We start from the raw sequence: 13,242 nt of genomic DNA, 5'->3' as shown, positions 1-13,242 counted from the left end.
ACGACACTGTTTATATATATATTTCCCCGGCTGTTTGTTTGTCTGCTGTGCCGGTAATGTCGAGGTGGGTTTCTGGGCAAACTAGAACATGTTTCCTTTGGACTGGTGTGTAAAGGTCAGAGGTACAGGTGGGGGCACATAGAAGAATGTAGAATTTGTAAGAACTATAGAGAAATAGAAAGAGTTGGGAGGGAATAATGGAGTGGGGGAGGGGGGGGGGAGGTTTAGAGTTGAATGAAGAATAAGATGGATGTAAATAAAAAAACAAACAACTAGGCCTTTATCTAGCACATTATCCACTGAACTCGTTCAAAGCGCTCCGGTCACACTATCTTTAAGGGATCTCTGGCCAGCAACAACGCGTAACATGTAGGACAAGATATGATGCCTATTAGTCGATATTACCAATTTTTTTTTTTTTTTTTTTTTTTTTTTGGGGGGGGGGGGGGGGGAGACGACCTTGTTAACGGTCAGGTACTCATTTTGCACCTGAATATGGTCAAAGAATGCAAGTAAAGAGCATTTTCCAAGAGCTTAACTATGAGCCGCTGAGAGCGAGAATCGAACGATGGATCTTCCGGTCCCAAGGTGATTGTCATCAGAAGGCCACAAAATAGCCGGGCGAAATGGATGAAGTTAAAATCGTGATTATAGGAATAGAATATCATTAAAATACTGATGATAATGATAATAATGATATGATATTGATTAAGATGATGATGATAGTTGATGATTGTAAATGTGATTTAAAAAATTGTTCTTTGGGCTTCAGAGAGCTTCCCCCAATATGCATTTTATCTCTATATTTTTCATAATCCTCTCTGCCTCCCTTTTTCTTCCTTGTTCTCCCTTCCATCTTTTCCTCCTCTGCTTTCTCTCTCTCTCTCTCTCTCTCATCTCTATATTATTTTATTCATTATCTTCTTATATATATATATATATATATATATATATATATATATTATATATATATATATCTTTCTTTCCTTCTTCACACACCCCCATCCCTCCCTCCCCCCCCCCCCCCCCCCCCGCACTCTCCCTTCTCACAAACACACTTTTTCTCACTCCCTCCACCCTCTTTGTAATTCTCGTTTTTTTTTCTGTTTTTTTTTTTTTTTTTTAATTTTGGGAAAAGGGGATAGATAGTACCTGTCTTTTTCACGATCTCCTCCCCCGCTCCTCTTTTCCCCCTCTCCCTCTCTTCTTATCTCTTTTTACGCAACACACATTTTCCCACTCATACGCATTCTCCTTTGACAAGCTGCTGTCCCCTTTTTAATAGATTGCTCTTTACTCACACTGTTAAATCTGAGCATATCATGAACGGACTTGAGTTTGCATGTCAAGGAATAAGCTCTTCTTTTCTTTACCTATTAATGACAGTTCCCTTTTACAGAGAAGGATCTTCAATTTACGTGGGACAAATATAAAAGTATGTTTAAAAGCCGACCTATCGGGCACCAAGGGGACGGGTGATTTGTCAATGGGAGCAAATAAATGCTGTGAGAGTTGACTTTTACTGCTGGTTGAATTTTCCGCGTTTACACGCCGGTTAATTAAAGCTGCGGTGTCAAGTAAGGACAGTGTCCCGCGCAGATTTATCCTACGGACATTTTATTGATGCTATCAAACAGGGTTGTCTTTGAACGTACTCGAAGACCTTTCAATAAAAAAAATATATATTGTGTGTTTGGTGCCATTATGATTTCTAAGCTTAATCCAGAGCATTGTGAGAGATATTTTCTATTGTCTTACGCTAGAAGGTCTATCATAAATTTTCGATAACGATATATCAGAGACAAGTTTAGTGCACAATAATTCGAATATAAATCTTGTTAATACATAGAGATCTATCTTTTTTTCTTCGTTGTTGTCTAAAATTAGGATTCTTTAACACTAATGAGTTCTATTCTACTAATGATAGATAGGTAGATAGATGGATAGATAGATAGATAGATAGATAGATAGATAGATAGATAGATAGATAGATAGATAGATAGATAGAGAAAACGAAAGAGAGAGAGGGAGAGAGAGAGAGAGAGAGAGAGAGATAGAGAGAGAGAGAGAGAGAGAGAGTCGAAACACAAACAAACCCCGTTGTCGGCTGTCTCAAAATGGTAGCCCATTTCAAATTTAGGTCTAATGATAAACTACCGTTTTGGCGTAACTTTAATTTACATTGGGCCGTTTAAAGAAAAGCTGCTTACCATTTGTGGAAAGGGAGATAGGGAGACGCTTGCTTGATAGTATTTAACATCGCCTAACAGGCGTCATCGTCCTACATGTTAAGTGTTTTATTGCCTAGAGACAATTTATAAAACGTTTTACGCATGGTTAGCTGATATTGCGCTTTTTAAGTGCTCAAGGTTTTGTTGTTGTTGTTTTTTATTTTATTTATTCATTTATTTATTTATTTTTTTTTTTTTTTTTTTTTTTTTTTTTTTGTTTTTGTTTTGTTTTTGGGGGGTGGGGGGGGGGGGGGCAGGTATGGGGTTAACCTCATTGAATTTAATAAACTGAAATGAGTCAGTTCTCCAATGCAGACCAGCACGTCTGGGTGTGTACATCATAATCCTTCCATTCATAAAACACAATGGTCACCATTCAAGCTTTCACAATTTGATTTTATTGAAAACCTTACAGACTTAATAAGTTATAAAAAGTTTGTCGGTGTTGCGGACTACCGCCATGTTTGTTCGTCCCCCGTCACACGGTCTCGCTGTTGACAAATGTAACAAAGCAGGTGATTGGTTAAACTGCGTATGGATATTGATCTACGCTTGCCTACTGGCGTATTCTATTGGTTGATAGTCAACGACGACAATATGAAGGACATGCGCAAATAAATGGAGTGTGCTTTACTATTATACTAGCTACATTCGTGTGTGATTTTTAAAAAAACAAAACAAACTCCCCGGATAGTATGGGCGGCTGTGAGCAGTTGTTCGCGCAGGTAAGGCTGTGAGCAGTTAGAAAGGTGTGTCGTGCCTCCATGCATGTGCGATTGGTTGACTATTGAGCGTTTCGGATTTTATTGATCCGCCTTCTGCGCGTGAGTCAAAAGGTTTGAAGGTTGGGAAAGCTCAGCGGAAACTTTAATTATTGTCTTGGCTCGTGCTTGATTAACTATGAATTTAATTATTGTTTTATAAATGAGTCGTGTGCGGACCTGTCTGTTACGCCCCTTTTGTATTTATGTTGACCGGTTATCGCCCTTCCTTAATGCACCCCCCGCTTCCCATGCGCTCATTCTAATTCTATCTCTCACCCCCCACCCCCCTTCCCCCTTGTATATTTCTTATAAACTATTTCTCTCTCTCTCTCTCTCTCTCTCTCTCTCTCTCTCTCTCTCTCTCTCTCTCTCTTTCTTTCTCTCTCTCTCTCTCTCTCTCTCCCTATCTATCTATCTATCTATCTATCTATCTATCTATCCTACTCGCACCTCTCTCTCTCTCTCTCACACACACACACACACACTCTCTCTCACACACACACACACACACACACATACATACCTCGACTAGCCAAGGAGGAGGAGGAGAAGAATTAGAAGGAGGATGAGGAGGAGGACAAAACGAAATATGTATTGGCTGATGAGTTAATTCATAAAATTATAATCTGGGTTTGTATTTTTATGATATTTTTATATAGATAGGCCTAATTCTCAAACTTATATTTTTTATACCGACTCTCGAATGTAACTTTCTAATCTAATAAATGTTATTTGGAGTTTCATAACGCGACGTTTATTTACTTTGCAGCAATTACATTTAAAAGATAGAGGTGAAAAATTATAAAGATAACTTGGCTTCCGTATTATGTTCTATAGACGTTGAACATGAAGGTATCAATAATTTGTAATTGATATATAGAACACAAACACACTGTAAGACAATATTATTATCATGTGTTGACATTAACACACCTATGCCCACTTCAACACGGACACAGGGTGACAAATCAGACATTCAAACAATTTAGGCATTACTAGACTACCGTAACGCCGGCACCAGTTGAGACATCTTATCCACTACTTGAGGTCGCCTATCCGTTTCAGATGGTGAAGTAACAAGAGATAATACACATTGAGACCTTATTACAATCATAACTGGTTACCGAGCAATACTGAAGTGCTGTTAACCTTCACATTTTATTCTCTCTCTCTCTTAAACAAACAAACAAACAAACAATAAAGGAGCTTTTTTACAGAGCAATACGTGCTCAAAGCGCTTTACATGGGGTCCCTAGCCAACAGCAACACTTAATACGTAGTACAAGGCATGACGCTTGTTAGGTGATATTTCAATTTTTTTTCTGACAGAGACACCGCTGTTAACGGTCAGGTACTCACACATTTTACACATGAGTACGGTGAGAGATTATGAGAAAATAGTCTTTTCCTAGGGGTCAACCATGAGCTGCTTGAGTGGGACTCGAACCTAGGACTTCCGCGATTCGAAGGTGGATATCGTATCACTTGACATATAGCCGCATTGTTAATACACAGTGAGATCTAATTATAATCATAACTGGTTACCTAGCAATACTGAAATGCTGTAAACCTTCAATTTATATTCTCTCTCTCTCTCTCTCTCTCTCTCTCTCTCTCTCTCTCTCTCTCTCTCTCTCTCTCTCTATGAGAGTTATGTAGTCAACCTGGCAGTGATTGGGTAGTTGCTTACGTTAGATCTGACGTAGGTACAGTTTGATAGAGAAGCGACTTTTCCATACCATTGCAAGCAATAACCACTGTCCATTGAATGCTGCAAATAAATAAATAAATAAATAAATAAATAAATAAATAAATAAATAAATAAATAAATAAATAAATAAATAAATAAATACATAAATGAATTTTAAAAATACGTAAATAAATAAATAAATGAATAAATAAATAAAGAACTGGATAAACTTATGGTCTCAGTAATGTTCCTTTTTAAGCATAAAATATATAATGGGTTATAAAAACAACTTCCCGAACAGTGTTAAACATGTTTGATGAAGTTATCAATATTACAACTTAAAAATAGTATCGTGTTTACAGTAAGTAGCCGTTTTGTTTATCAGTGAAATATTTTAAAGAAGTAGACAGCTAACCTCTTCAGTGTACTATGCGTGTGTGTGTGTGTGTGTGTGTGTGTGTGTGTGTGTGTGTGTGTGTGTGTGATAAGATATTCGATAGCCCACAAACATGAGATTTTATCATGACAGACGTTTGGTAACTGTTTTGTTGAAAATAGACAAGAGTGAAACGAAAAGATAATGATTAATTACGATGAGACCGTTTTACTTGATACTGTCTGGATTTATTTGATATAAAATGATGTAGAGTCCAGTAGTTATGGGATAGGAAATCTAGCTGTGCTATATTCCTTCTGTTTTTGGAATGAATAAAGTATTATTGTTGTTATTATTATTATTATTATTATATTATTATTATTATTATTATTATTATATATTATTATATTATTATTATTATTATTATATATAATCATTATTATTATTATTATTATTATTATATTATTATTATTATTATCATTATTATTATTATTTGGATTATTATCATTATCACTATTATTATTATTATTATTATTATTATTATTATTATTATATTATTATTATTATTATTATTATTATTATTATTATTATTATCATCATCATCATATAAAATCTTTAAAGGAGTCTATAATATTCTGGTTTGCTGAATCATTGACCTTGCATGTTCCGATTTTGATATTTTATGTAATTTAGTTTGTATCCATAATGTTTTTAGCAAGCAAAAGATAAACGTATTAGAACAATTTCTCCTTCCTTACTGAATATGTTATCATTTTGACCAATTGCTTCAAAACGAGTATAATATGCAGGATTAATCAGATGTCGAAGTGGAATTCCATTGTTTAAATGAGCAGAAAATAAGCATTTTTTTTTTGTTGTTTGATTATTTTTTTTAATTTTATTTTTTGATATATTTTTACTTTTTATTTTTGTTTTTGTTTTTGTTTTGTTTGTTTGTTTTGTTGTGTTTTTTTTTTTCATCTAAATTATCTCGAGAAAACAAAACTGTTTTGAGGCGTCAGGTTACATAAAAGAGAATTCTAAAAATGCATGTTTTGAATTAAAACATTTACTTTCATTGGATATTACATGACTCGTAATGCAAAAACAACGGTAAAATGAAATCACGTTGGTTGAATTATAGATAATGAATTTAAAACTTAGAATGATAATTAGACTTGATACAAAGTAAATATAATTTTCCTCTCTTTCAAAATATTGTAACTTTTGTTTATTCGATTTTCGTGAGAGTATCTATTTCAGTACAACAATGAGACCGTAACAATTTGGGTTATCATAACTATCAGACCTCCGGTTTTTAGACATTTACAATCAATTTTGACAAAGATAATAACAATACTGTGCCAAAATTATACAGCGGATGAATTAAATCTATTAAATGAACACATTAATTGATAAATGAATAAGATGCGATGAAAGGGATAAATCAATAAAATTAATAATTTAATAAATGACAACTTTAGCGGGTTTTTTTTATAAACCAAGGAAAGTTCAATAAATCATTGTCTCAAACAAGCGATAGCAAACAACTGTCAATTTTCCGTTTCTTGTTTTGGAGATTGCTCTAGTTTTATGTGACTTTACGTTCTAAAGGGCTATGACGATTTTAACAGCTAAAACTATGGTGCGAAGGTTAGTTTGAGATAAATAAAGGCAATTTTATTTAACATTCATACACTCTTAACCAAAAACTAGAGGTGCCTAAATGAGCTAAGTAGATGGAGAGAAAAAAAAAGTGAATAAATTTGACTCATCTAAGGGAACAACACAAAAACAAACGACGTTTCGGCCTTTGGCCTTCTTCAAGTAAACACGAAATGTATTATAATATGTATTGTTATAAACATCGTTTGCTTTGTGTTGTTCCCCTATATTATATGAGTCAGATTTACTCACTTTATTTGTCTCTCCATCACAAACTCCATTGAATTATATAGCAAAGGTATCAAGTAGTTCCGTAACATGTAGCAAATCACAAACCCGATATACAATACGAATAAAACAATGATCAATCCGGATTAAGCTAATCCCTACCAAACCGTTAATTCCAGACCCCCTAGTTAATCTCTAAGGTGTTACGGATTTATTTAGCCCAGGCGAAGACCCCCTATAGGCATTTATGTAGATTACTGATCTGTCTTTCAGCTCAGAAACAGTTTACGTAGTAGGTAGTTTAGTACCACAAGTCTTTAGTCACCTCTATCCATACTCATATCGACATTGGGTTGTTTTCTCCGTCATGTTTTGTTTGGATAGCAGACGCTAATTTATTTGATTTTCCTTCATAACATCAACTATTCAAAACGCGAGTTTGTTTTGTATTCTATTGTTTATTGGATTTTTTTTTCTTCACAGACAGAAACTCTGCACTCAGTGACCCCAAAGAATAATGTCATTCAGTTCTTTATTGATTGGATTTTTTTACAGTTTAAATTAATGATAATTACATCCCTGGCTATTTGTATCGCTGACTGTATTCTACTTAGCATCATTATATTTTCTACATTGCGTATTAGTTAATGTAAACGGTGAATAACATTACAATGAAAAGTCATTCCCTATTTCGGTTTTATTTATTCTGTTGCGGATATGTACTCGATTTATTTTATTTTTTTTTACCATAGATGTTATGTATTTAAGTAAATTTTTGCCATTTCTACACGCCAGATCACAATGCTCTGTGTATCGATTTAAAGATTGATCAGTAGAATTTAGAGAGAACTAATCACCCAAAACTGGCGGTCTAAAACAATAACAGATAACAGAGTGGTGTCATTTTTCTTCATTCTGGACTTGGTTGTGTCATGTTTCATAAATATGGTGTCGAGTTAGTTGATTTACATCACCTGTTGTGACAAATTGTATGGATCTGAGATGGGGTGTTTCCCCTCTTGGTGCTTCTTATTGAGTTTGAATCTGGTAAAATATATTTGTTGTGTTGTTAAAGTATTATATACTAAAGATGTATAACCAGAGAGATCAGGAAAGGGTGGGGTAGGGGGGTTGGGGGGCGGGGATGGGGGGGGGGGGGGGGGGCGGGGGGTGGAAGAGCTTGCAGAAGAAAAAAACTTTACTCAAGTATGTTTAAATAGTATTTTTTTTAATGTCTAAGTTATTTCCTTTTATTTATTTATTTAGATTATTAATTTTTTTTAAAGAAAAAGTTTTGGATATAAAACGTGCATTCATTAGTTTGATTTTGTCCGAAAACTTTGCTTTTAATTTATGACTGGTAAAATAGACAAAACAATCAATTAAATTTGTCTTATATCATCATATAAATTATAAACAATTCAGTTTCTAGATTTACCTCATAATTATTATTTTTTTCATTTCCGAGAATGCAATAATTAGGCATTCTGTTTTCTTGTAATTGGCAATGTTTTACAATTTCACTTACCAAGTTGATCGCCGTTTTACTTTCACTTTTAGTAGGTATAATTACGGTTACTATACCTTTCTTTCGTCACCTTCTCCCTTCCCTGCTCCCCGAACACCCCCCCCCCCCCCCCAACACCTCTCCTCACCATACCCATAATCAAATATCTGTCTGCTTGTCACGTATTTCTCTTTGTTTTAAGTGGATTGCGTTATTTATTACCCTTCTGCCGTCAGTATTTAAACCATTTTCGTCTTAATGCCTTTGTTAATTTATCTTTTCATCTTCCTTTCAGCACCTCTGTCTCAGAGACAAATTTATGATAAAACTTCTTATTTTGCTTTTTGGTTTGAAAACAATATACCACATATTATAATATTATCTTAAAAAACTCATGGGAGAAATGTTTACTAAAATGTGTTCATAACACTTTATAAGTGGTCACAAGCCAACAGCAATACGTAATAATATAGAGGAGACAAAACGTCTGAAATATCATGGACGAGACAACCCCTTGTAAGGCGCTGTTTTTATTTGTTTCCCGACAAAAACAACGCTGTTACTGACCAGGTACTCATTTTACACTTGATAACGGAGATAGAATATGTTAACAATCTTTTCCAAGGATTCAATTTTGCGACGCCCAGAGCGGTAATTGAACCAGGGACCTACAGTGTCATACACCCCCCCCCCCCCCCCCCCCCCCCCCCCAAAAAAAAAAAAAAAACAAAAAAAAAACAAAAACAAAACAAAACAAAACAAAACAAGAAAACAAACAAACAAACAAAACACACACACACACACACACACACGCACAGAGAGAGAGAGAGAGAGAGAGAGAGAGAGAGAGAGAGAGAGAGAGAGAGAGAGAGAGAGAGAGAGAGATATTCGCAAATCGCTTTCGTGTACCAAAAATATTTAAATCTAAAGAAGTCTTTGTAGGACATGATTCATCTTAATCTGTCGTTAGGTAAAAGCAGTCATGTCAAAATTTTCAAAAACTGTTTTGTCAATATACAGCAGAACAATAATTTCTGATGTATTCTGTCTTGTGTTTTCTGCCGTCGTCAGTTTAAAACGACTGATGAGTTACCCCTTGATTTACTCTTGATAGACTTTTATTCCTTTCATTCCTTTCTTCTCCGCCGCATCATGGCTTTTTTTACAGCATTTCATTACTGCAAATGCAAGGATAGTGAGTGTTGACGTAAAAATTAAGTGTTGTGTTATCCGTGGCATTAGCACCTTCTCTGACTTATACACCGAATTACTCGGGGGAAATGATAATTGAGTGGGAAATAGGATAGAGAACAATTGTTTGGGGAAATAAAAATGAGAGAGACAGACGTATCTTTAAGAAATTTGAAATGACGATTTTTTACGCTGTCTGTGTTCTGAACATTTTCTGGGAATATAACGACTACATTTGAAATCCGATGTGCCTTTGAAATACTCAATAATCTTTATACATAAATAACGTAGAATGGAGTGACTAAGGCCATTTGGAGTGACGAATAACAGTCCCCAAATGTGCGCCCCCAGATCGAAAGTTGTTAAGCAGATATAGTAAAATGTACACCATTGATAGATTTACCCATCCTTTCTCACACTTTAGAAAAAGAATATTGTTTCAAGATATGTATATCATAATATAGAAGATGTTTAAAGAATGGTGTAAACTATTAAATTTTTTAATGATGTACATTTTACCACATTTTTTTAAAATGATTTTAAATCTGGGAGTAGATTTGGTGAATTGGTCTTAGTCACCCCCATTTCACGTATTTTTGATTTTTTTAAAAAAATAATTTAATTTCCTTTTTTTAGTTCAACGCCTTCAATGAAATGGAGTCAATCGTTATTTGAAGCGAAAAGAAAAATAAGAAAGTGGAATCTTCTCACAACATCCTGACTAGAAAATATTTTTCTTCGGCTATAAACAATATCTTGTCTATGGTTTCAAAATTTCACCATTCATCAAATCATAACTTGGAATCATTTTGAAATATAACTAACGATTTCCCATTTCTCTATTTCAGGTCTACATCTTAGAAATTAACTAGAGAGTTACATCTACAAAAGATCAGTCGATCTGCAATCATAATCATCTTGTCAATTTGTCGGATTTGATGTAAGGAACGTACAACTCGTCAAGTTGATTATATTTATTCTGATTGGAAAAAAATCTAAGGATTACGTGTTAGTACTCTTATATACATCTTCATAATTGGAACCAGTGGTACTACACGCCGTGGCTCTTTACGTAAGAGGCAATCACACCAACCTCTGGAGCAGAACACAGACCAACCTCTCAACTCACACAAGAGAGACGGATACTATTCATCACATCGTTTCCAGCAAAAAGAAAAGGTGCCCAATTATGTAAAAATTGCACGACGAGCTTCACCGCAACCATCTCAAATATCTTTAATTCGCTCTGCTAATCTAATTGAGTCGGATTCTTCAAAAAACGTTCATTGTGTAAACAATTCCGACCCACAACAAAGTCGAAATCATCAAAATAATCATCATCATCAGAACCATCCTCGCCATCACAGCCATCAATCCTGTAAGCGTAATGGTCGCGGGCGTATTATGAAGGCGCTGCTCGTCATTATGACAGGCATTGGATTCACCCTCGGGGTCGTTTTCGGCCTCCTTCTCCATCTCCCGTCCGACTCTTTACCCGCCCAGCACGCTGAACTTCAACAACAGGATGTCCGTGCCAAGAGACAAGCGGCCGGAAATGACGCTTTCCCAGGAAATTATGAAATCAAAAGTTATGATGCACATTTAGGAAAAGGATTTAGACAAACAAACAATAATGTTCAGTCTGTGCAAATGCCCGATTGGAATCTTCAACCAGGGATTAAGTTATCTTCTCGTAAAGGCCATGCAAATAAAGAACATTTTGAGAATCCTAAAGTAAACAGTAAAGATGAAAGAAAGTTCAGGAAATCAGGGCAGCGATCCTTGAGCCTTTCCAAACAAACAAGAAGGCATAAACTGGACAAAAGCTTGTCCGAGGTTGCTGAGACGAAGGAAAATGGGAATTTTGCAAATCCTGTCTTTAGCCAGGGATTAGAGTCTGAAAAGAAAGCAAAGAAGACTGACCCCAAAGATCCATCAGTCAATAGACTAACTGCGTCTCAAAGTGCCAAAGGAGAGGGACTTAAAATGTCGAACAGTAGTGGAGAATTGAGACACGGAGGACACCATAAAAACATGGAGGGTTTAGCGTCTTTGGAAGATCAACTTTACATATCGTCTATTGTCAATAACGTTTACTGGTCGGAGAAAGCAGAAAACGCGTGTCGGAAACCGTTTACTTCCACTGACATAGATTTATGGCGGACAAAAGTTCAAGGTTTGGACGTAGTGAAAATGGAAACAGGATGTGGTCGAATGCAAAACCGTCTACTCACGTTTAGAGATTCTTCGAAGGCATGCGCAAGATATCGCCTTAACACTGATCAAATTCAAGGTGATATATTTTCATATTATCTCGCCAAACTCTTAAACATCCCAAACCTACCACCTACAATTTTAGCAGCCGTCAATTCTGTTGATCAGAAATGGAGGACGGTGCATCTAGATCTCTCCTTAGCCCAGTGGGCTGATTCCAAACTTGTAGTCCTTACGAAATTCATCGAAGGGCTCAAGCCTGCACACATTCCGAAAGAGTTCAGGGACGAACATCGTCAACTCTTTCCAATTCTCAAACATTTAGGTACCAAATCGCAAACAGAGCTTTGCGAACTCATGCAGTGGTCGGATTTAATTATTTTCGATTATTTGACTGCAAATTTAGATAGAGTGATAAATAATATGTTCAATAGTCAGTGGAACGATCAGATGATGTCCAGTCCGACTCACAATTTAGAAAAATTCCCAGACGGCGGTCTGGTATTTTTAGACAATGAATCCGGCCTGTTCCACGGATTCAGACTCATAGACAAATACGAGAAGCTTCATCGAGCCTTGTTGGATTCTGTATGTGTCTTTCGTTCTAGTACTGCTGACGTCATAAAGAGACTAGCGAATTCTGGTTCCGTTGGAAAGGAACTCCGTGATTTGTTGGAGTCCAATGAGCCTCTCGCCAGGCTAGTACCGTCCATGCCTTCCAAAAACGTCAAGATATTGGAGAGGCGGTTACAGCAAGTCTATAAACAGATAGTCAAGTGTGAAAAGGATTTTAACAGATAGTGTTGGTTTATTGATGAATGTGTGGTGGTGTGAAGTATGATTGATTTGAAGTATGTTGACCTTTGTTTTTATCTGTAATAAAAGTAAAAATATAATGAGTGATAATTTATCAATCAGGGTGAAATGTGTCTAAGTAAGAGAGAGAGAGTGAGAGAGAGAGAGATAGAGAGAGAGAGAGAGAGAGAGAGAATGAGATTGGAGTGAGAGAAGAGAGGGAGATAGATATTTAGGGAGAGAGAACAAGAGAGAGAGAGAGAGAGAGAGAGAGAGAGAGAGAGAGAGAGAGAGAGGGAGAAAACCTGTGATGATAAACTTAACAAATTTGTTGCAGTTGACTATCGATGTAAATACAAAATCTATTCAATGAATTAACATTTTGAAACCACGAAAATGTCAATGGATTTGACATTTAATTCCAGATTCCCTAACCCAAGCTCACACGTGACTATAATATGTGACACACCGCATCAAACTCAAACTGGTATTGTGTCGGTGTGGAATAGATGCCAAAGAATGAATGTACAATTAAAATGATCAAAAATATAACATTTTGAGTTAATGTGCTCTACGAGACA

General features: G+C 35.7%; 1 protein-coding gene across 2 annotated transcripts in view; it reads left to right on the top strand.

Moving 5' to 3' along the window:
- The window catches only part of LOC144968576 (four-jointed box protein 1-like), an 84,428-nt gene extending 71,492 nt beyond the window's left edge, over positions 1 to 12,936 (top strand). For both annotated transcript variants that reach the window (XM_078907070.1, XM_078907071.1), the window contains one exon: positions 10,501 to 12,936. In XM_078907070.1, coding sequence (XP_078763196.1) covers positions 11,057 to 12,667 — 1,611 coding nt within the window. In that variant the 5' untranslated portion in view covers positions 10,501 to 11,056 and the 3' untranslated portion in view covers positions 12,668 to 12,936. The remainder of the gene's footprint in view (positions 1 to 10,500) is intronic.
- The last annotated feature ends 306 nt before the right edge of the window (positions 12,937 to 13,242 follow it).

This window comes from Berghia stephanieae, chromosome 3 (genome assembly GCF_034508935.2).
Source record: "Berghia stephanieae isolate SIO BIC M18660-M18661 chromosome 3, UCSD_Bste_1.3, whole genome shotgun sequence".
NCBI classification, from domain to species: Eukaryota; Metazoa; Mollusca; class Gastropoda; order Nudibranchia; family Aeolidiidae; genus Berghia; species Berghia stephanieae.
Note: the sequence above shows the minus strand (reverse complement) of the source record. Positions and strands in the feature narration are given on the sequence as shown.